General features: G+C 36.5%; 1 protein-coding gene across 5 annotated transcripts in view; it reads left to right on the forward strand.

Moving 5' to 3' along the window:
• The window catches only part of ERC2 (ELKS/RAB6-interacting/CAST family member 2), a 585,639-nt gene that overhangs the window by 285,690 nt on the left and 276,700 nt on the right, over positions 1 to 23,249 (forward strand). For 4 of the 5 annotated variants that reach the window (XM_074914417.1, XM_074914419.1, XM_074914418.1 and 1 more), the window contains 2 exons: positions 231 to 424; positions 22,778 to 22,913. In XM_074914417.1, coding sequence (XP_074770518.1) covers positions 231 to 424; positions 22,778 to 22,913 — 330 coding nt within the window. Of the gene's footprint in view, positions 1 to 230; positions 425 to 6,675; positions 6,688 to 22,777; positions 22,914 to 23,249 lie in introns of all 5 variants that reach the window. The other variant, XM_074914422.1, reaches the window with a different exon arrangement.

Consider the following 23,249-nt stretch of genomic DNA (forward strand, 5'->3'; position numbering starts at 1 on the left):
CTTAATAAATCCCCTCCCCCTTCAGGACATTAGCATTTTACTATAATTTTAGACTATGAAGATATTTACTTTCTTTTTTATAATGCTTCTGGTAGAAAACATTGTCATCAGACAGAAATACCCATAATCCTTTTTAATGAAAATTTGAACTCCGAGACTGAAGAAGGAAGGCTCTTAAAGCTATATAAATTATTGTCATACTTATTTTTTTTGAAATGTTGATTCTGAAGGCTCATGAAGCTGAAGAGGAGGCACGGATGAATCCAGAATTTGCAGACAGAATGAAACAACTTGACAAAGAGGCATCGTACTATAGAGAAGAATGTGGCAAAGCTCAGGCGGAGGTTGACAGACTTCTAGAAATACTCAAGGAAGTAGAGAATGAGAAGAATGACAAGGATAAGAAAATTGCTGAGTTAGAAAGGTATTTCTCATATTATTTGTTTTACATTGAGTGGCATTTTTACCTACTTGGTCTTCATTGCAGAGTAGAGAAGTTAAGAGTAAAATATGTTCTTTAACAGAGTATTGGTTATGTCTTCTAAAATTGAATCGGGAATGAAAAAAAATGGCTACCTGAGAACTATATCTCCTGCCTGCTGATTTTGGAACAATTCAAGGTTTCCACTTGTTTAGCAGTCTCTATCAAAGGAACACATAAAGGAAAAGCCATATGCACTTTACAATGACAAAAACCCTCCCAGAAAACCTTGGGGAACAATCCTGTCTCTCTAGTAACTGGTAAATCAAAACTGTCCCCACACATGTTTCTTCAGTGTGAACAGCATCTCTAGTTCTCAGAGGTCCTGAAGAGTATTGGTAAGTATTTCCAACCAGTCTCATGATTATTTAATAATAGTTGTAACTATATCTCGGTGTTTCTGTAATCAGTCCGCTTCAAATGAATATTTTCTGACATTGACCAGGCAGTGTTTGTCTTCTTTCTGGGAAGGTTGTACAATCTTTCCTTAATTGAGACAGGAAGGATTTTGGATCCATTTGTCTCATGCCCTTCATAATTAAATGATTCTTGGAACCTTCTCCCATATGGTGTGCTGTAGTTTGTTTGACTGATAAGCAATTTATGTGGATCTGATTTATTTGTTCTCTTCCCATACTTAGCCACTCTTAGGTAAAGGAAAGAAGGAATTTTGTGGTTTCACATATTTTATATAATTGTTTTCTAGTGATCAAGTCAGAAGAAAAGTGCTTCATGGTTCCAAAAGAGAAGCTTAAGTCATCTCACTGTTGTGTTTATTGCTATAGTTCCAGTCAAGACATAACACTGGTCTGTCCCATTAGAGAGAATTAACATGAAAGAGGGGAAGATCGGCTGGAAATGTTGGTTACCTTAGGGGGAGGAAAACAGCCAGCTTGGAAAGGAAGATATGTCGAGTGTCTTTTATTGATGATGACTTATCAACCTTCACAGTTATCTGTTGCCAAAATTTATCTTTGCAGATATTTGGCAAAGGTTTAATAATGATAATAATGAATGGTATATAGTTATCAATCAAAGTGTCATGAGAAACGAGACCTCAAATCTAAAGTGAAAAAAGATGATTTGTACTCACGATAGAACTCAGTGATTACACGAGGACAACTTTAATCAGCAATTACCTCTATCACCACATCAGAAGGAGTTTAGAATGCTCTAATGTTTGCACTGATTTTAATGTGTAAAGTAGATACCAGAGGAAGCTAGTGATGAAGAGTGGTCACTTTGTGCACCATGACTGTGAGTGCTGCCTAAACTGTCCAAAATCCTAAAGCAGCATCTTGGGAAAAGATAACATGAGTGCTGAATTTGTGTGCTCAGGAAAGTGCTGTTATTCCACCCATTGGTACATGTATTGCAGGGGCAGTTACAGACCTAGGCTGGTAATACAGTGACTCCAGGTGTGACCAAGCTGGTGGAAACTGACTGTATGTTTTTTACTAGAAACAGTAACTGATATCCTCATTGGGCTATAAACCCTACTGAATTATTGTGTGACATGAGACACAATAGTAGGCACACTAAACTTTTGATCGAGAGGATAATCTCAGGAGATTTATTAAGTAGCTCATACATGTTGAATGGTTGAATGTTAAAATGAGAAGATTGAAAGATGAACATGATGTAGTGAAGCTTGTAATCTAAATTTTTCAGTAAATGTTAATTTGATTTAAATATTTTTTTATAAAAAAAGAAATAAAGAATCAATATAGATCAGTAGATTTATTTGAATTAAATTGAGATTTATTGATTACAAAGAAACAAGGAACCAAGGGGTGCGGTGGACGGAGGAAGCAAGCAGTTGATTCAATGTGAATGATAAAGCAAGCTTCCACTTTATTGAAAGAAATCACACCTTATATAAGCACTAACTATAATTATGCACACTAATCATAAATCTATTGGATACATCTAAAAGGTTACATTATAATATCCCAGCCCCTTGTGGCATTTCAGGTATGTCACAACATCCTCTTTCTTCTGGCTTGTTTTTTCCCAAAGGTTGTTTTCCATTATAATCAAGGCCTCTCTGTACCTCAATTTCTCTCTTTGTTAGCATAACTGTGCCCTGAGTCTCCTTCCTTGTTAGCATAACTGTACCCTGGGTTTTTTCCTTTGTTTACCTCAGATGGCTGTAATCAGCTCCTGCACAGACCCATGGCCTTGCTCTGCAAGCCATTCTCCAACAAAGGGGTGCAGAGATATTACTACAGCCTTGTCAGCATACAGACTCTTCTGATTGTTTGAGAACCCTGTAGTGGGTTATGTATCAGACAGAATTTTCTATTTTTGTCTTTATTTATGTTTTTTTAAATTGATGTACTTTTATCAGTGAAATTTTGGGACACCAATTTCTAGTCTGTTATTGTTGATGAGGGCGTTGATCCTGAAGTAACTTTTCGCTGTGAACCTTTAAGTGCTTCTGTAATGCACTTAAAGGTTCACAACATTTGATGTATGCTGTGACATGACCAGCCACAACATGCAGTGTCATGACCAGCTAAGGACAGTAGTATGGTGCAGTTTTTGGGAATCCTCATGCTCTAAGATCTGTTTGTGAATTCTATTAACTTTAATGCAGTTTCTCACTTTGATGTATAGCTTTCAAGATTAACTCCGAATTCCTATACACAGAGTATATAGCAGTTAATTATTGTAAACTAGGGGAAAAAAAGGATTTACATAAAAATTATCTATTATTGATTTCATCAACTGAAGTTACTGCCTTTACTGGGTAATGGAGTCTTAAATCTACTTTCACCATGGATAAGCACAGGCCCAAATTTGTTGAGTAGTACAGTAAGGCTAGGATGCAATATAAAGCAATATAAAGGTGTAATAGGGAAATATTTTCAGATACTGGGTATCTAACCTTTTATACTAACCAGGCTCACCTGAGGTTTTAGGTTCTCTAAAATTTAATTTATTTTCTCTCCTTCTTCCTTATTTTCTAAAAACATTGGCCTAAATATCTAAGTCTATATATAACTGTGCCACCTGTTGGTGTCCTTAGAGAGGGAACTTTGATGTTGAAATTCCCCTTTCTAGGGGGTTAGGTGGAGTGTAAATTGCTGTAACGTTTTATGAAGTGCTACTACTTTTTCTGCTTGTAATGACTACTTGATTGGCTCATTATTGAAGGGAAGAGGTGGAGCCAAAGCTCAGTTTACCCACTTTATGGGAATAAAGCATTGTGAAAATGACTGCAACTGTAACAGAAGCATATTTGACAATTTCTTTCCTTCTTGTCCCGCTGTTTTGTAATTCATATAATGTGCTCTAGGTTGCTATTTTCTCTCCTTACTTTTTCTCCTTTTTTTCTTGCTCAGAAACAGCGTATCTTTAACATTTCCCCTAATTTCAGATGCAAGGGCATCTCTGGGGTTTTGTAGGAGAATGAATGCTCTTTTGAAATGTATTTGTTGGTTAATGGCTTGCTGGGATCCATGTTCAGTTCTATGCCAACATCTTTACATTGCAAGATACTTGCAACAACATAAATTCTCTAAATTTATAAACAGAAATTTCTGACAGAGTTATAATTTAAGAGCATTGCAAGCCATAGTATCTTCGGAATATTTATTGTAATCACATATAAATTCATCAGCATAATGACGTGTACCTGTATAAATCAGTTTGAAAAGTAAAAACATTTGTAATACAGTTATCACTTACAAATTCAAAAAAGAATTAAAACAAGATGATGAATACTAGCTTTCTACTATTTATCAGAAAGTATTAACACAGAAAGTGTCAAATACCCAAGGGTAGAAATATCTGCTTCAAGATACGGCCAATTAAATTTTTAACTGTATGCTATTTGGCAGATGAACATTATTAATAATCCTGAAGCTGATTTCATGGAGAATGGTAATTCTTTTGGTTTTCATGTGATTTTCTTGCTACAGAAACTATCACCCTTCTGAGCTGCATCTCTTAAGATTCATACTGTTCCTCATGTATAAAAACATGTTGGTCTGTTTCTTAAATTACTTGATATATATTAATTTTGTGTTTTATAAAATTACTACATAGAAGAACTAATTCCTCCTCCTATACTAAAACTGTTTTATAACTTTTATTACATCTGTCATGATTTATCTGTTTATTATGAGAACAGGTTAAAATAAAATGTAATACATCCCAGCATAATGATCTTGCGGTAAACTTTGATGTTTTTCTTTATTTTTCTTGATGAAGGAAATGTGGTGGTTTTTTTCTTTTCTTTTTTTTTTTTTTTTTTTAAATAATGTAAGTGAAACTGGGTAAGATAGTGATCAGCTTAAATTTTAATGTGAAGGGCCTAGCCAAATAGAGGTAACTGCAGCTGAAGTGGAACTGTCAAGGTGGAAGGAGTATATCGTTTGATGTTTTTATTAACCGTGTTACAATGAAAAGTATATTTATGAAATATGCTAGGTACTTTGAGTCATGAAAATAAGTGAAATACAATAGTACAAAATGCATGATTGTGAAGTTAGGACCAGTAAGACTGCCAGCTGTAAACTAAGGATAATCCTTGATACAGTTTAGGAAGAGAAAGACTGGGTGAATTTGCTTATGGCAGTGTCATTATGAGCTATCTAAATAATGAAGCAGACCTCTAAATAATGAGGCAGACCTCTAAATAATGAGGTGTGGATCCTGATATGTCAGAATAAATGTTTGCAGTAAGGATAGGAAGGTATTAATGTCATCAAGCGCTAGCAAGACTCCATATGGAACACTGCTGTATGCTTCTCACCAGTCATATTCGAGAAGGTTGAATGAAAACTGCAAACAGGTGCAGAGAGGGCTGGTAGGGTAATTAAAGGAACGGAGTGCTCGTGTCACAGGAGGAGTCCAAACAACAGTGATTTGTTTCTCTGGCAAAACAAAGGCTCAGCAGGGATGCCTGTTCTCTATAAATATGTGAAGGGGTAAGCACTTCGGTGAAAGAGGAGTGATTTCTGTAAAAGTGTTGGCACATAATACAGCGGATATAAATTATCCATTAATAAATTCAGACTGAAAAGAGAAAGTGATGAGAACATAGTGTAGATTGCAAAATCTTGGATCTGCTTTTCTCCAGTGGTACGTTAGATGAGGGGTCATTTGCTTGATTTGCAGCAAAGCTTACAACAATATGAAAGTTCATTTAAAATACTCTACTAGCTGTGAGGCAAAACTGGTTTGTTTTTAAACAAAAAGTTTGGTTTTTTGTTATCCACTTCTCCTATACAGTGGTAAGCTTTGGGTAATAACATAGATGTGCATTTAAGCTCTTGGGGTGTTCAGACTACAATTAATTCATTCTGAATTGATTTGGATTTTAATTCTGATGAAAATAAGTCCACACAGCACTGACAATTCATTGCATAAATGGCAAAACATCAGCAAATGGAATAACTGCATTCAAAAAAAGTATTTTTGTGGCTTTTTAAACAATTTCCCTTTCATAAGTGGATGAAAAACTGTGGACCAGTGAGAACTTTAAGGATTAATCTAGTTGGCTGTCAGGCAGGGATGTTTTTGTCTTACTTAATTGAAAGGGCATGTTAGGTACTTTTTAACAAATAAGTTATCAGAATATTTTCAGTGATGAAGTATTAACCTTATTCTCCAGACTGAAGAAAAATATTTCTGTCAGTGTTAGAAGGGTCTGTATTTCCTGGTGGGGAGAGCAAATCTCTGTCTTTGATTAATAGATCCAGTGCTTTGTGAACTTCTAAATGATACCTTTGAACAAATTGTTTAACTGTTTTGGCTTTCATGGGAAGACTTGATGAATGTGGGTCATCAAATCTATGTCAGTTCAAAAAAAGACTGTGTGGTATATGATGAGACATTTGTGTGGCAGCAGACACTACCAATATCCACCTAACTTGATCCATTCAGTTTGTATATGCATTTGGATAGTTACAGATGTGGATGGTTTTCCACAGTCCACAAATGGCAAGATGCCATTTTACTTTAACATTTCTGTTTTATTCAGTGCACAGCAAGGGTATGTTGCTACAGAGATTTTATTTTACTTCTCTCTTTCCCTTTTCATTTTTTTTAATAAAATCTGCTGATATAACATCTGCTTGTTATATTTTTAAAGAACTAATGTGTTCCTCCCTTTATTCTCTTTTGCTGTCTTCCTCCCTATCTGTTTTTCTCCAAACTGCTGCTTTCATCCCTACTCCAACCAGCTTGACTTCCAGGTCAGTATTTTCTGCTCTCCTACTTAATTGCTCCTTCCACAATGAAGGTTTTCATTGAAGCTTCATTTATTTGGCCATTTTGATTCCATATTAATAACTTCTGTTTGTCTTTTTTGTTTTTTCTTTTTATCCTGCTTGTCCCTATGGTGAAGTTTTTGGTCATTCCATTTCTAGATCAGAAACTTTACAGTAAATGAGTGTTTTTTTCAAAAGTCTGTAAGAAAAAAATGTTCATCAACAACATATTCATATGTTGTTTTGTGTGAAGATTTTTTTCTTCTTTCAGCTTTACTTTTATTATCTTTGTTTAGGAAGTTCAACACTGGGAATAACTTTTTGGTAGATAAACCAACCCAGTAGGTAATGGATGGAACAATAGCAATAGTATACAGAGAGATTTATACCCAGGATCAGAATTCTTAATACTTTACCGTCACCCCTTTTTCTGTTATTGCAAACATAATAGGATGAGTTGGAGTGGTTCAGCTTCTGGTTCAGAAACTTACAGCTGTTTGTGCTGGCCAGATTCAGGACCAGCACACAACTGCAAGTGGAATGTGTATGTATGTGTGTTTCATATGCTGTGTTTGTGTATGGCATCATCTAGTCAGACATGGTTTTCTTTCTTCCAGGTTTTAGATTAGTTTAGCTAGCATTTGTGCTTGTGTTGGAGTTTTTGAGTAATCTTATCATTTTATCAAGTATTATTACCTGTCTTGTGGTGCTTATTGAAAGTAAAAATGGATCTAGTCAACATTTTTTTCTCTTAGTGGGCCTTGATGTTAATTTTGCTTTCTCATGCTTATGAAAGCCTGTAAAGTGTAAATTGGCACAGTCTTGAAGCATCTACTTGATATTTTAGAAACCAATAACTTTATATGGTTTGGACTACAGGTTCATCTTCTGCTTCCTTTCCCCATTCATTTGTTTTGCTTCCTGTAATGGGGAGCTTTGATTTAGGCAGAAACAGACTTGGTTTTCAATCATTATCAAGGTGGACAGTGTTTACTTCTTCATAGATCAGTCAGACTGGAGTATAAAGGAGGGTATATACTGCAAAGACTCTCAGGTGGATTTCCAAGTTTTTCATTTGCAGATATAGTTCCAGGTATCAGGTTGCCGTGCTGCACATTTGACTAGGATCATGGCAGATGTCCAGTCTGCCTTTATAATGTGCTCAAATCTGAAGTTTTCAGAATTTTTGTGTCGGTGTATACTTTTTGCGCAGCACTGTCCTCTATTCATATAGAAGCAGAGTTTGCCAGTTTGGGAGAGTTTTGGTATCTTAGTCTCAAAACCAAGCAGATTTCACATTTCACGGTTCAGACAAGTCAGAGAAATTTCTGACGTGGATGCCTTTGAACTATATGGCAAAATTTGGCTCATATGAAACGACTGACAAGACAAGATTTTTTTTTTCCTCATGTGCTTTAATGCACATCACAATTGCAAGTTACTTTCCAGATGGAAAATTTTGTTTCTGAAATTTGTGGCTAATAACTGCAGTAATGAACGGGATAAACACTTTCTTTTCATTTTCTATCTACTATAAGGAGTTTTTAATGTGCTTAAATGAATATTTATTACACCTGAATTATAAAAATACTTAAACAATTTGTTTTCAGAATATTTATTACTTCCAGAAATTAATTAAATGCATTTGCTCTGGAGTTGTCTATGATAAAACTATTGTCTGAATGTGGCCACTCTGTCATTTCTGTCAGAACATACTCAACATTGATTGAAAATCTCTCTAGCTGGAGAGAGCTTAAAGAAAGGTATTATGCTATGCGGTTGTCATTATGGTTGATTTCACTGGAATTCAGTGATTGGTATGCAGAAACATTTGTTCAGCAGTTGGAGGTGCAATTTCTGTTATGTTTTATTGACCTAAAAAAACCAGCTGACCTTGCTGAAGCAAACTGTCCTCATAACCCTGCCAACTTTCATCCCTAGAGCCCTAGACAAGTTGTAGTGTATGATTAGAGTTTATTGTGGGATTTCAGTGAAGTGTTAAGTTTTCGCAGCTTGAATCGTCATTAAGGTCAAAACTTAATTTAAGAAACAGATCTATTAATTTCTTTAATTTCTGCTTATCAGTATGTTCATAGTTGTCATTTTATTTATCTATATTTATATGGGGTTAGAATACTTATGAAATGTTGCATCTGTTTTATAACCTGACAGGCTATTAATACTGATGGCAAACGAGAAAATGAAATACATTGGCATAACCCCCTCATGTGCATCTATCTATAAAATAAAAAAGTGTTCTGAGCACAAGAATCAGTACAGTTCGGTGGGGTTTTTTTGTTTTTGTTTTGTTTTGGTTTGGTTTTTTTCATTTAGGTTACAGCAGTTTATATACTACCCAAACTGCAGATAAAGAGGAGGTGGATATTTTTTCCATGTATAATATACTGACCAGTGCTGAAAATTTTCCCACCAGCCTCTGGTGTTGGCCTTCCTCACTGTTTCCGTGGGAGGCTAGAGCTCAATGAGATGTGTAAGGCAAGGTTTAATGGAGTTTTAAATTTAACTTATGAGCCTTCCACAGTTTTGTCAAATGTCAGTTTGATGGTTCCAAGGACAGAATGATATGTTGTTCAAAGATAATTTCCCTGGAGAAACTGAGATAGTGTACTAAGGAAAACTGAGAGAATCTGTGATATACATTACTCTTCTTAGAGACTGGTTATTCTGAGTGAGAAACATAGCTGTCACATTGGATAACAGGCAGATTGTTGTCATGTCTTTCTGGTTTAGTCTGTTTGCTACATATACAGAATCATCATTTTAAAATTGTGAACATTTTAACTTTTAAACATTTTATAAGAGATAGAGAATTGAGAAGAGATTATTTAGATTTAGCTGATTACATGTGTGGTTTTGAATTTGTGTACATTTACATTTCATTTTATTTAAGAAATAGTGAAGTAGAAAGTTTATTTCCTTGGAATTCTACTTTATTAAAAATAGCAAAATAATAATATATTGCAAAATAAGCAGGAATCAGTGATGACCAATAAAATTATACAAATGGGTCCCTGGGACAGGATAATGCGTTGTTGTTCATTTTTATCCCACTGACTCCTGAACCTCCCTGCTCAGGTCTATACTTTGCCCTTTCAGTTTGCTTAAAGGCATGCAGAGGTTAAAATAATAATTTCTGAGACAACTAGAAATGTATTATTTAAATAAAGAGGGATATTTTGTTATTTCTCAGTGATGTGCTTTTTTTCTGGTTTTGATTTGGAGTACAAATACTCTGTGGAAGTAAATGGATATGCAGCATAAACTGGATATGAGGAGAAAAGAGCTCTACTTCTCTCAAGGAAAAATATTCACTTTGGATTGGGTAGGACCTGACAACTCAGTTCTGAGCTGGGGAAGAAAGAACACAAGGAGCTGTTACTCTTCCCTTTTCAGTTACTAATTTCAAGATAGGGTGATATTTCTCGTGCTTCTCTAGACCTGCTGCTTCCAGTAGTATTCCCATGGGGAAGATCCACAGTGCAGATTTTTTTCACCTCTTGAATGTCTGAATTAAGTAGCCATAGAGCACTCCGGGGAGCTTGGTGACTGCCTGGGTGCAAAGCTGTCAGGATTCCCTGTGTACATTGGAGGGGTGTGTGAGTGAAGAATCATTGTGAGATAGCACAGCTTACCCTCAAAAAGCTGTGACTGAAAAGAGACAGAGAAACTAAATTTAGGAATTGGGCTGTTGGTGGAACCACTTCTTCCACTCGCATTGTTTGCTTCCATAATGCAGGAGCAACATGCCTGGACAACATGATTGTGACTGGATTGAAATGCTCTGATCTGAATTTATAATAAGGGGAAGTCAAAACAAGAAATCGTACAAAATGTATGAGATTTATTTGAAGGTCTGAAGAGGTTACTGCATAAGCATGGAAAGTTTGATTTATGTGTTGAATGATAATGGCTGGATTGATTCTGAGAACTGCTAGGTTGAGCCAGGAGTTGCAGTTGAAAGATTTGATTGAGACAGAAATTGCAATGAAACATGGAGTGCAGCAGAGGAGATTTGATCCTGATTGCTGTCAGGCTGAGCTGGATATGCTATAGAGCAGTTGGATGAAGAGAATAACTGGACAGAGTCAGGATCTGGTGCTTCTTTGGGTTTTTTTGTTTGTCTTTTTTTCAGAGTATTTTTGTCTTTTTATTTGGGTTGGTTTGAGGTTTTTTTTAAAAGAAAAAAAGATAAAAGCTTACCTGGACAACAGCTGGAAAGAACCTGATGAAGCAGCAGCAGGACTGCAACTGCTTAGTTCAAATATCAGGCAACAAACCATTTCCAGTTACTGGCTACAGTTATCGCTAATGGTATCAATTAATAAAATAGCTGAGCAAGCAATTGCCATATTAAATCAGATCAAATATCCCTCTCATCTAGTGTCCTGTCATCAGCAGGTTTGGTTTTTTTTAAAAAAAATTTTAAAAGAACAACATCAGAAGAAAATGCAGAACAATCCTGGGTGTACAAGAGATGTGTGACAGATGAGTCTTCTGGTACGGATTTCACACATGTTCATATGAAGTGTCATCCAGTAAGAATGTGCTGAGAAAGACAGTAGTGCACTGCACTGTATTGGAGTTTCAGTGGTTGCAGTGCAGATATGTGTTGAAACAAAGTGATATGAACCATACTTTGGAACAGGATTTTAGTAGGTCTTTTTCATTCATGCATTATCCTCATGTGGATATTTCTAGCATCTCTCTAGGGCTTTGGAGGGAACTGTGTCAGACTAAACACTTCTTAAACAAAGATTTTGGAAAACTTCCCAGATTGTGTGTTAGGTAAACCCTTCCTCCCACATTTTTGTCTTCGAGGTGAGAAATGTTTCAGTGACTTCTGTGACACTCGTTTTATTTCTACCAGGCAGAGTCGTTGGTTCTCTCAAGGCAACAATATCTTTTTGTGGTGCATCTGGAGGCAACACAGTTGCCACACTGAAGCACTGTCATAATCTGAATATTAAGAAATCTTAAACTAGGCTTCAAACACTTGAAATAATGAGAATTAAAGGGATATTTGAATTTGTGCCTTTTTTTTTTTTTTTTTTTTTTAGCCCATTAATAGAATTGCCTTGTGTTTTTTGAGACTATAGATCTGTGTGGGCTGCAAGCTTGCTCCTTTGAGTGAAACTGAAATGGCTCTGTAATCCATTGGTAACAGGAGCTGGGAATGTAATGAAAACATTGAATGTACTAAAATTCATTTTTATAATTGGTAACTGGGCATTGCAGTATTTTTGCATTCAACTAGAGAATTAGGGATGTAGGAATCAAATTATTTGGAAATTTTAAAAATGTTGTTTGATTTGGATTATTTTTTTGCCCATTGTTTGTGCTGGTCATTTTGATTCCAGTCCTTTATATCAACATAGAGAGAACACAGAGGGTGCTTCTCAGTTCTTCTGGTGAGTAGATGGAGTATGAACTGCGACATGGAGTTTGCTGTAGTCTCATCTTGAGGTGAATGGCAGAAAGAGACCAAGCATGCTTCTTCAGTAAGAGATGACAATACTGAGTTCTTGTGGTAATATTCTCTGAGGCGTGTAGCATAATAGTGGCCTTTATTATCAAAGCATAAAGTCAGTTTGGCCAAAGTTGACCAGAGAGTATTACCTTCCTCCAAATTCTCTTGTCCAAAAGGCAACAAAATCTTAGTTATCATAAGCTTGTTTCGTAAAATGAGCTCTTAATGTCCCCTGTTAGCCTTCCTGGCAGCAGGGGCAATCCAGACCCAGGGTGACAACATTTTCCTGTCTCTCCAGGAGGCATCCACTCAGACTTTCCTTCTCATCCCATATTATAACAGGGAAACTGAGCTACTCCCAATTATGTCACTGTAGAACTGATATTTTTTTCAGTTACAAAATCAGATAGCACTGCTGTAAAAATGAAATTGTGTCACAGGCTCAGCTGTAGGGTGGTAGGTTATGTTGTTCCCCAGTTAAGGAGTTTAGACAATTATAAAGGCGATTCGTTCAGGCAGTTGAAGTCTTAACCCCGCTCCTTTTTGGTGATAAATAGAGAGGAGAAAATATGGTTCTTCTAGAGAAAAGGAAAAAGGTGGGAATAAGATTTTCTAGATTTTCTGCTTTGGAATAACGAGGGCAAGAAGGGCAAAGGTGAGACAGGGTAGACAGGATTTTTTATATATGATGTAGGTTAGTCAGACATGCAAAGAAAGGAATCCCTTGGGATTTGGGGGTGAAGTATTCCTCCAAAATGTGGTCTTTATGATAACAAATGTGGAAAAAATTCTGTTTTTTTCCTTCTGAGTCTGCCTCAACAAAACTCCAGGAAAGATCTTCATTCAAACCACTTTACTTATATGTGCCTATGTAGTGGTCTGTATTAATCTGTGAGCTTTCTATGTTGGTCTGTCAAATTTTCACATGAAAATCAGAAAGATTCTCAAATTCAAAAGAAGCAGAAGAAATGTGTTGTTGTGGTTTGGTTTTATTTTTTATTTTTGTAATGGTCTAATAGCTTTGAAATAGAGAATGGAGCTGATTTATGCCAATGTCCTACTTCAGTTCCAGGTGAATTAGTATGAGCCATGTCCTACTTAAAGCAGACAGTTATCTGTCACTTATATTCTCAGAATATGGGAGCATTGAGTAGTGTTATCAAATGGAATAAAGAGGCTGTGCAGAGAAAGTATTACATGTTTTGGTCCCATTTTAAACAAAGTAACAGATATTCATAGCAGCTTCATCATCAGACTGTCTGAATAACCCAAGAGACAAGTGAAATAATTACTCTGGAGGAGGTACCATATTGGAAGGTAAATTGCTTAATTATAGCTTTGGGACTTTTATAGGCTCCATTCTACATATGTTGCCTGTTTTATGGGTGGATTATATTGTATCAGGGTGAATATGCACTCTGTGTGGGTTGTGAATCAGTTTTGGTAGGACATCACTGAAACAGTTCATGCTGATGCATTTAGCCCCGCAACATATATATATTTTTCTGTGTTTTGAAGACTCCCTGTTGGGAGAACCAGAGAGTTGCTTTGTACCTTTCTTCTGCCCCTTTTGGTACTGCAGCTGTGACACACCTTACTTCAATGACTTCTGTGCAGCTTTGGGCATACTAATTCTTTCTTCTCCCTTAACAAATGCACTAGCAATAAATAGTTGCATTTTGTGTTGCTGTAACATGACATGTTTGCTAGTCAGTGGATCTCACAGTAAAAAATTGCGTACAATGGTGAGATAGCTTTGCAGTTTTGCAGTAGGTAGATTTCATTTCACCAGTAAAAAGTCAAAATGCTGATGAAATAAAGTGTTATAAATTTATATGTTAATAAATTTTATTCTCTTCCTGTGGTTATGATCATTGCTCCCTGCCATTTTATATCAGGGCATAAAGCTAGATGAATGTTTTGGACTAGAATACACAAGCGGTCTAGCTTCTGAGCATCATTACATCATTAAAAAGAGGGTCAATCCCAATATAAACTTTTTGCCATCAAGGGAGAAAGAATAAAAGTTACTTTGAAGCTCAGATCTGCTGGACATGCTGGCTGTGTTAAAGTTATTAATTTCTTAATGGTTGGGATGCTTTCTTTTGTTTTTGCATTTAAGGTTTACTTTATTTTTTTTTATCATCATGACAATTGCATTAGTTAACAAAAAGAAAATAAGAAAGGTTAACAATAAGAAAAATCCCCAAATTTTAAAACATGTTTTGGATACTAATAATTCTTTAGGTTATAAAATCTGGATTAATAAAAAAAACCCAATGTGAAAGTTTTTGTAAATGCAAATGACAACACAGAAAGATACTACTTTTTTATTAGTATATGATAAATCTTAAGGTGACTAGAGTCTAACATTAAATAAAATTAGCAGTCAAGCACAAGGGCTTTCTTTTAGAAAAATTATGGTTATTTGTGGCATTTTATGTTTTCTTTGTCATATCAAAATTTCAGCCTGTCATGAATGTAGGTTTTCTTATCATGCTAATACCTGTTTTCCTCAGACAAATCCATCTATGGGTTGCAAGTGAATAAATAGTGTCCTTGAATATTTGTGTCAGGAATGTGTCTGTCAGTAACCCTCTTAGTATCTCTTGTGGTATTTTGGTTTGCTTGACTCTAACCAATCTTTGTTTTTCAGGCTTATAGATTGGTAGTAGCAAATACATTTGTATTCCAGGAAGATGCAAGAAACAATACTTAATGTTGCTCATATCTTAATGTAAATTCTATTTTATTGATTTCAATTGACTTGGATCTGAAATTTGAAGAATTACCCTTATGGGAACTTATGCATACTGTCATTTTTACGACAGTGAGAACAGAACTGTTGGAAGTACTTCTACTGAGTCTTACTGAAGTAATGTAGTTCAAGAATGGACATTCACATGGACAGGATTTACAGGTTCAGGTGTTCTGCATGACTAGCTACTGAGATCCAGAGTGCCTCGTACAATGCTAAAATTCATTTTATTGCTCACATACATCATTTGTTTGTAAAGGCGTGGACTATTTACAAAGCAGAAGGAGATGATCTGGTAAAAAGAAAAGTAATTTTTTCAAGTAATGATGTTGGTAATGTTCTACCCAGTGCATGCAGAGAAGAATAGGTGAAGATGTTTGTTAATTTAAAATATATGTACTGGATTAAATTTCAAAATGTTTTTTTGAGACTTTCCTATTTTATAGAAATTACTTGTTTTGACTAAATTGTTGTATTTCATAAAGCATTTTTTTTTTTTCTCCTGAAAGCATTATTTGGTAAGTTTATTGCTTTTTTAAAATTTGTTGGAAGTACAGATTCTTAGTGTACTGGAGAATTTTTTTATTCACATTCAGGCAGCTGGTCCCATTGTAATGCTGATCAATGTAATGAAAATTATTAGAGAGATATATTCCTTTAGAAAAGGTTACATATTTTGCTCTTGGGAGTATTTTGCATGTCTGCATTTTTTGGATGCTTTGAGGAAAAAAAATCTTTATGAAATAGAGTAAAGGCTATACTAAGCATGTAACACTAATTTTTGGCTGACGTTACCAATTTTTTGGCCAAGGTACCCAGGTGGCTAATTAAAGCAGGGAACTTAATGAAATAGTGTGATTTTCTATACCTATCAGAGATGAAGACCTTGGAGTTTAGACAACAGTTACACACTACTGTAAATGGACATTGTAAAGAAACTCACATATATGCAGAAATTAAATGTTAATATTTGTCTTTGAAAGTTGGACTGAAGGAATTCAATGTACTGTAGTTAGAACTACGAGATCATTTTGTATGTTATTCCAGAAGAAGGAAAACCCACAAGCGAACATGTTTAAATGTAGTCATTACAATTAGTGATATTCATACTAACAAGAGATAAATGCTATTCCTGTGTTGATATTTGTGGTTTTGCTGATCAAGGGTCTGGGTCTCCATGATACTGATGTTTATTTCTTACAAAGACATTTCAATTAAAAAATTAAGTAGAATGAATGGCTAGCATAATTGATCTAATGGCATATTCTGTTTGCACAACAAAAGGAGCTCTAGGTTCTTTGGTCTGGACTTCATAAGGGACAACTCACAGGGAAGAATTTCTTCCTTACCTCTAATATAAATCTGCCTTCTTTCAGTTTAAAACTGTTACTCCTCATCCTATCCTATACTCCCTGATAGAGTCCCTCCCCACCTTTCCTGTAGGCCCCATTTAGGTACTGGAAGTCTGCTATAAGGTCTCCCTGGAGCCTTCATTTCTCCAGGTTGAACAACCCTGACTCTCTCAGCCTGTCCTCATAAGGGAGGTGCTCCAGCCCCCTGATCATCTTTGAGGCCCTTCTCTGGACTTGCTCCAACAGATCCATGTCCTTCTTATATTGGGTGCCCCTGGGCTGGACACAGCACTGCAGGGGGGCGTCTCATGAGAGTGGAGAAGAGGGGGAGAATCCCCTCCCTCGACCTGCTGGTCACGCTTCTCTTGATGCAGCCCAGGACATGGTTGGCTTTCTGGGCTGCGAGTGCACATTGCTGACTCAGTCAGTTTTCCATCCCCTAATATCCCCAAGTCCTTCTCCACAGGGCTGCTCAATCCATTCTCCACCCAACCTGTAGCTGTGCTTGGGATTGCTCCAACCTTGCCCTTGGCCTTTTTGAACTCCATGAGGTTTGCATGGGCCTCCATCTCCAGCCTGTCCAGGTCCCTCTGGATGGCACATCCCTTCCCTCCAGTGCGTCACCTGTACCACACAACTTGGTGTCATTGTCTTACCTGCTGAGGGTGCACTCAATCCCACTGTCCATGTCCCCAACAAAGATGTTAAACAGCAGCGTTCCCAGTACTGACCCCTGAGGAACGCTGCTCGTCACTGCTTTCCACTAGGACATTGAGCCATTGATTGCAACTCTTTGAATGCGACCATGCAGCCAATCCCTTATCTACTGAGTAGTCCATCCATCAAATCCATGTCTCTCCAATTTACAGACAAGGATGTCATGTGGGACAGTGTCAAAAGCTTTGTACAAGTCCAGGTAGATGATGTAAGTTGCTCTTTCTTTATCCATGAGCGCTGTTGTAGAAGGCCACCAAATTTGTCAGGCATGATTTTCCCTTAGTGAAGCAATGTTGGCTGTCATCAATTACCTCCTTATCTTCCATGTGACCTAGTACATTTTTCAGGAGGATCCACTCCATGATCTCGCCAACACAGAGGTGAGCCTGACTGACCTGTAGTTCCCCGAGTCTTTCTTTTTTTCCTTTTTAAAAATGGGGGTTATATTTCCCCTTTTCTAGTTAGCTGGAACTTTTCTGGACTGCCACAAATTCTCAAATATCATGGATAGTGGCTTAGACACTTAATCCGCCAGTTCTCTCCAGACCCCTAGATGCATCTTGTCAGGTCCCATGGACTTGTGCACCTTCAGGTTCCTTGCATGGTCTTGAAGCTGATCTTCTCCTACAGTGGACAGTTCTTCATTCTCTGAGTCCCCACCTTTCCCTTCTGCAACTTCAGTGGTGTGGCTGGAGCACTTGCTGGTGAAGACTGAGGCAAAAACGTCATTCAGTACCTCAGCATTCTTCATGTCCCAGGTAACAAGGTCTCCTGTTTCCTTCCACGGAGGGCCCACATTTTCCCTAGTCTTCCTTTTATCAGTGACATACCTACAGGAGCTTTTCTTGTTGCCCTTGACATCCCTGGCCAGATTTAACTCCAGCAGGGCTTTGGCTTTCCTGACCTGATCCCTGGCTGCCTGGACAATTTCTTTGTATTCCTCCCAGGCTAGCTATCCTTGCTTCCACCCTCTGTAGGCTTCCTTTTTAATGTTTGAGTTTGGCCAGGATCTCCTTGTTCATCCATGCAGGCCTTCTGGTGTTTTTGCCTGTCTTCCTCTTTATTGGGATGCATCGCTCCTGAGCTTGGAGGAGATGATCCTTCAAGATTAACGAGCTTTCTTGGGCCCCTTTTCCATCCAGGGCTTTAGCCCGTGGTACTCTGGCAAGCAGATCTCTGAAGAGGCCAAAGTCTGCTCTCCTGAAGTTCAGGGTAGCAAGTTTGCTGTGAGCCCTCCTTCACTGTCCTAAGGATCTTGAACTCCACCATTTCGTGGTCACTGCAGCCAAGGCTGCCCTGGAGCTTTGCACTCCCCACAGGCCCCTCCTTGTTGGTGAGAACAAGGTCCAGCACAGCACCTCTCCTCGTTGGCTCCTCTGTCACTTGGAGAAGGAAGTTATCATCAGTGCATTCCAGGAACCTCCTGGATTGCTTATGCACTGCAGTGTTGTCCCTCCAACAGATATTGGGGTGGTTGAAGTCCCCCATGAGGACCAGGGCTTGTGAACGTGAGGCTGCTCCTACCTGTCTCTAGAGGGCCTCCTCTGCTTGGCCTTCCTGGTGGGATGGCCTGTAGCAGACGCCCACTACAACGTGTCCTGTTCCTGCCTTCCCTTTAATCCTGACCCATGAGCTCTTGGTCAGGTCCTCATCCATCCCCAGGCAGAGCTCCTTGCACTCCAGCTGGTTGTTGACAGGGAGGGTGACACCCCCCACCCACTCCTGCCTGTCCTTCCTAAAGGGCCTGTTTCCTTCCATTCCAACACTCTCCGTGATGTCAGTAAGATCGTAGCCCTGCAGGCACGCACATGTCTCTAGTTCCCCATAGTTTATTCCCCATGCTACGTGTGTTTGTACAGAGGCATTTAAGTTGGGCCCCTGGTGGAGCTGACTTACTGGCTAGAATTCCTTTGTGATTGTGATTGGCCAATTTTTACTGGAGTAGCATAGCTACAGTCTACTGTGCATTTACAGTTCAGAGCAATGACTTGATCTAGGTTAAAAAAATTAATAAACTCAGTTTAACATACAGTAAGGTAGTTTCTAGAGAAGTATGTTACTTTGTATAATCTTCTTCATTGAGAATGAATGTCTAATGTACTAGAAGAATCAAATTTTATTTAGAATATTTTGTATGGTGTTCTTCATCTCTTCTTTAATAACTTCCAATATCATTGTCATCTAGTATTTATTCATCATGGGTGTTTGCTGGATACGCCTCCTCTGTATTGAATGATCAAATGAGTTGGAAGATGCCCATGAAGCCCTTCAGTTTGTAACTATGGAATAAAACAGAACTTTTATTTTATTTTATTTTATTTTATTTTATTTTATTTTATTTTATTTTTAAAAAAAAACTATTCAAGATGTGTTTATAATCTAGCTCCATTTGGAGACAGCTTAGCTTCACTCTGAATTCCACTTTTGTCTGTAGATGAAGCTGCTAGATGTTTTATAACAATTGCTGATTGGTTATAACCATAGGAACACAAACAGAAATTTAAATTTGTTATCTGAAAATGTTGTCATTAATCAGCCATATTAATGTTGGGCAAAATTAAGAATCTGTGTAAAGAGTTAGTAATCTGTGATGCTTTTTAGACTGCTTTTTTCCTTCTTAACTAGTATGAGCTCAGAACATAATTTATTTAAGCCAAAGGTGATGTTGGCATACTTCAGTGTGCTCTGGGCTTGGGTGCTTTAGAACAAGTTTGAATACTGTCTTTCCATTTACGTTAAGTTTGTAAAATTGCTAACACAGCATAATATTCTAGAATTACCAGTCTGAGATGACTGTAATGCCTAGTTTAGTGGTTAAAGATTTTTGCTCATTATAAGATGATACCCAACTTCAAAATGAACTATAACAATGTGGAAAATCAGAAAGCTGTGGATTTCATCTTACTGCTTTGGAACAGTTGGACTGTCAAACAAAGAATACTTTTGCATATATTTTAGTACCAGAATATGATTAATGTGTGATGGTAAGATCAATTCTACTGCCCAGACCCCTGCAGCATATATTTCAAATTTTAAAGACATATATCTTAAACAGTAATGTTTTATTTATTTTATTCTGTCTAATGAATTTTGTGGTCTTAGAGCTTTAAATTGAAACAGTGTAGCAGAACATATGAAACTAATTCCTTATAATAAAGAATAATGTAGATTCAACTATGCATATCAGCATAACTACTAGTAAACTATGTGGACATTTTATATCCTACATGGTAATGGCATATGATATTTTGTGCTGATCGTGTAGTGTTCCCAAATATTTTTCTATTTATTGTACATAATTTTTACTTATCCTAGTCTTCTATTTTATTCAGAAACGTTTTAGAAACAGAGCCAAATGAAAAAATACCAGACCAAGCATGCTCAAAAAATATACTAGATCAAGGATTATATTTGATGTATTTGTTGTTAAAAAAGAAATTAAAATTCCTGGGGAATGTGTTCTTGTATTTCTGTCTTCTATTGAACTCCTCCTGTACCTTTAACGCAGGCCTAATAGAAAACTACTAGCTAGGCTTTTTAACTGTAGCATTTTCTTTTCATTTTCATAGGCATGTAGTCAGTTGTGGAAGAAAGCGAGGCTGCGACACAGCTTTCTTTTATTTCCTTCTCTTCGAGATTTTGCATATCACAGGCTCCAGATGTTTTCCTTTGGAGCTTTACCATATTCTACTTTTCAGTGTGGCATTAGACGAACTGAAATGGGAAGTTGTGCAAGGGAAGGATGATGAAAGATGCAGTTAGCATTGGCATAAAATTGAACTTTTTACAGAGATTAAATAAATGAATTTATCATTTACTCAGCATTAGAATTAAAAAGCATTTTATATTTTCACTGCACAAAGTCATATTATACCACTAAAATTTCAGCCAAATGCCACATTTATTAGAATGATATCTCGGTATCATACAAAATATTTGAGAATATTTAAGGAAGATACAGACTAAGGTCTCAAAGTCTCTAGCACTGCAAAATGCTAATTCCTGACTAGAGCTGGTTCAGCCTGGAGAAGCTCAGCTGTTCGTCTTCCAGTCATTGTTTTGTGTAATACAGAAATGATTATACTATAAATAAATAAAGGATTGTTTTAATTTATTTTTTTTTTTCTGAAACTGGTCTATTTTCTGGTAACAATGTCTTGTTGGGGATTCTTTTAGCTTTACTGTAGGTACAGTCCTCACAAATTTGATTTCTAACATTAAAAAAAAAGAGTACAAAAGGCAAATGCTATAAACAGATGATCAGTTAGGCTAATCTATCTTTCTGTGCATTAACAGGGTGATGTGAACTCTTGAACACAACTGTAGGGTAAATCTGTTTTTCAAATAGTGGAATTCATACTTGTCTTTTTTAAAAAAGCAAATATTTTTATTTGTATTAGTTGTATGCCTTTTATTTTTCTAGACAAGTTGAAGTTCCTTTTTTCAGTAATAACAAATTAGCTTTTCTGTTATGTACTGTACCTACAAACTTGTATATGAGGTGTCTTTGTAAGAATTTTTAATACCATGGCAACATTTATTGAGTTTCATTGTTGATTTTTTAGTATAAATAGCAGTGAATAAAACCCCAGTGGTAGGACAGAGAAACCAGTGGTAGAAGTAAATATAAAATGACCCAGTTTCTTTAGCATACATTTCTTGCACTGAATTTATTATGCTACAACTTCTCACTGAAAGTTCTAATGGTGAAGCAACAGAGACATTCTCAGTGATCCTTTGGTCATTGAATAATATTCTCTTCATTTGCCATAGTAGGATTAGTGAGTAGATCTCAGAAATTTGCACATGACTTTATTTTTATATAGATAAAAGGGACTGAATTCCTCAGAGAAAGTCAGTAAAATAATATCTAAGAATCTGAGCAGGTAGAAAGCATTACCGCAAGGATATTTTTTCAGTGCCTGCCAGGCAAAACTAGCTTGTTTCTTTCTTAAAAGGATGTATGCTAAGCATTAGAATCAGGACAGCTTCTGGTAACTTAATGAATAAGATCCACAGCAAAAGATAATTAAACACTGAAACAATTTTCTTTTTTTTTGCTTGAGTACAGTCTTAACAAAAGAAAATACATAACAGTGGTAAAGGTTGTCTAATTTTCATTAGAAGTTACTCATAAATCTATTTGTTGATAATCTTTTGTAGAAAGAAGTCTCATTATTAAAAAAGAAATGTAATGTTTATGTTATGTACAAAGCTATTTGTAAAGGCATCCTTTATTCTTCATGGCATATTTATGGCCTGATCTTCTACCCCATCACACTTTAATTCCAAGACACATTGTATTTATAGTACAGGTTTTCAAAAATAGAATTTCACAACTTATATTAGTCATCACCTTCACCTTTGGCTTCCTTTTAAATTAATGCTACTTAAAGCACCCATTTGAATTGTTCTTGAACTCAGTGAGTGTGTAAAGATTGTTGGATAATCTCCCTCTGTTGCAACAACAGTTTTCCTGCATAGTGCTTAGAACATGTATGAGTATTTGTGAGCAAATGATAAAAAAGAAAAAATGTTCTCAGCCCAGTTGCTTTAATGTTGAATAATCTGATGATATTAAAGCTGTTTTGATATGCCATCTTGAAAACAAGATGAAGTTTTATTGTTTAGATCTTATACTTGGAATACTTGTATCTGTTGGAGAATCGATGTCCTGTGTCATAGTCACAAATTATTTTATAGAGAAAAAGAAGTGATTGTAGTCATTAACACTAATGCACATGTGTATGCAATTCTTAGACATATGAAGGACCAAAACAAGAAGGTTGCTAATCTGAAGCACAATCAGCAAATGGAGAAAAAGAAGAATGCACAGTTGTTGGAAGAAGTTCGTAGGCGAGAGGACAATATGACTGACAACTCTCAACATTTACAAGTGAGTTTATTTTTCAATTGTGTTTTAAAAACCATCAAAGAAAGTACACTTTTGTTTCACTGACTGTCTTCCAGGATGTAAAATTAATCTCTTCCCAGAAAGAGCTGATGACTCTCTGCTTTCCTGCCAGAGGCCACTACTGACTTCAGTTGCATTCATGAAATATTTAATATTTAGGGTGAGGAAAAACCAATAGAATTTTAAGCCCTCTTCTCACAAGGACTGTATTTTACTTCTTTAAAAATAAGTAAGTCCTTATAGCTTGTTTTGTGGAGAGTCAGAAAATAGAAGGATAATTATCCTCTCTGGATTCTATTTCTGTGCTATTCACAGCAT

The sequence above is a fragment of the Athene noctua genome, chromosome 10 (genome assembly GCF_965140245.1).
Source record: "Athene noctua chromosome 10, bAthNoc1.hap1.1, whole genome shotgun sequence".
NCBI lineage: Eukaryota > Metazoa > Chordata > Aves > Strigiformes > Strigidae > Athene > Athene noctua.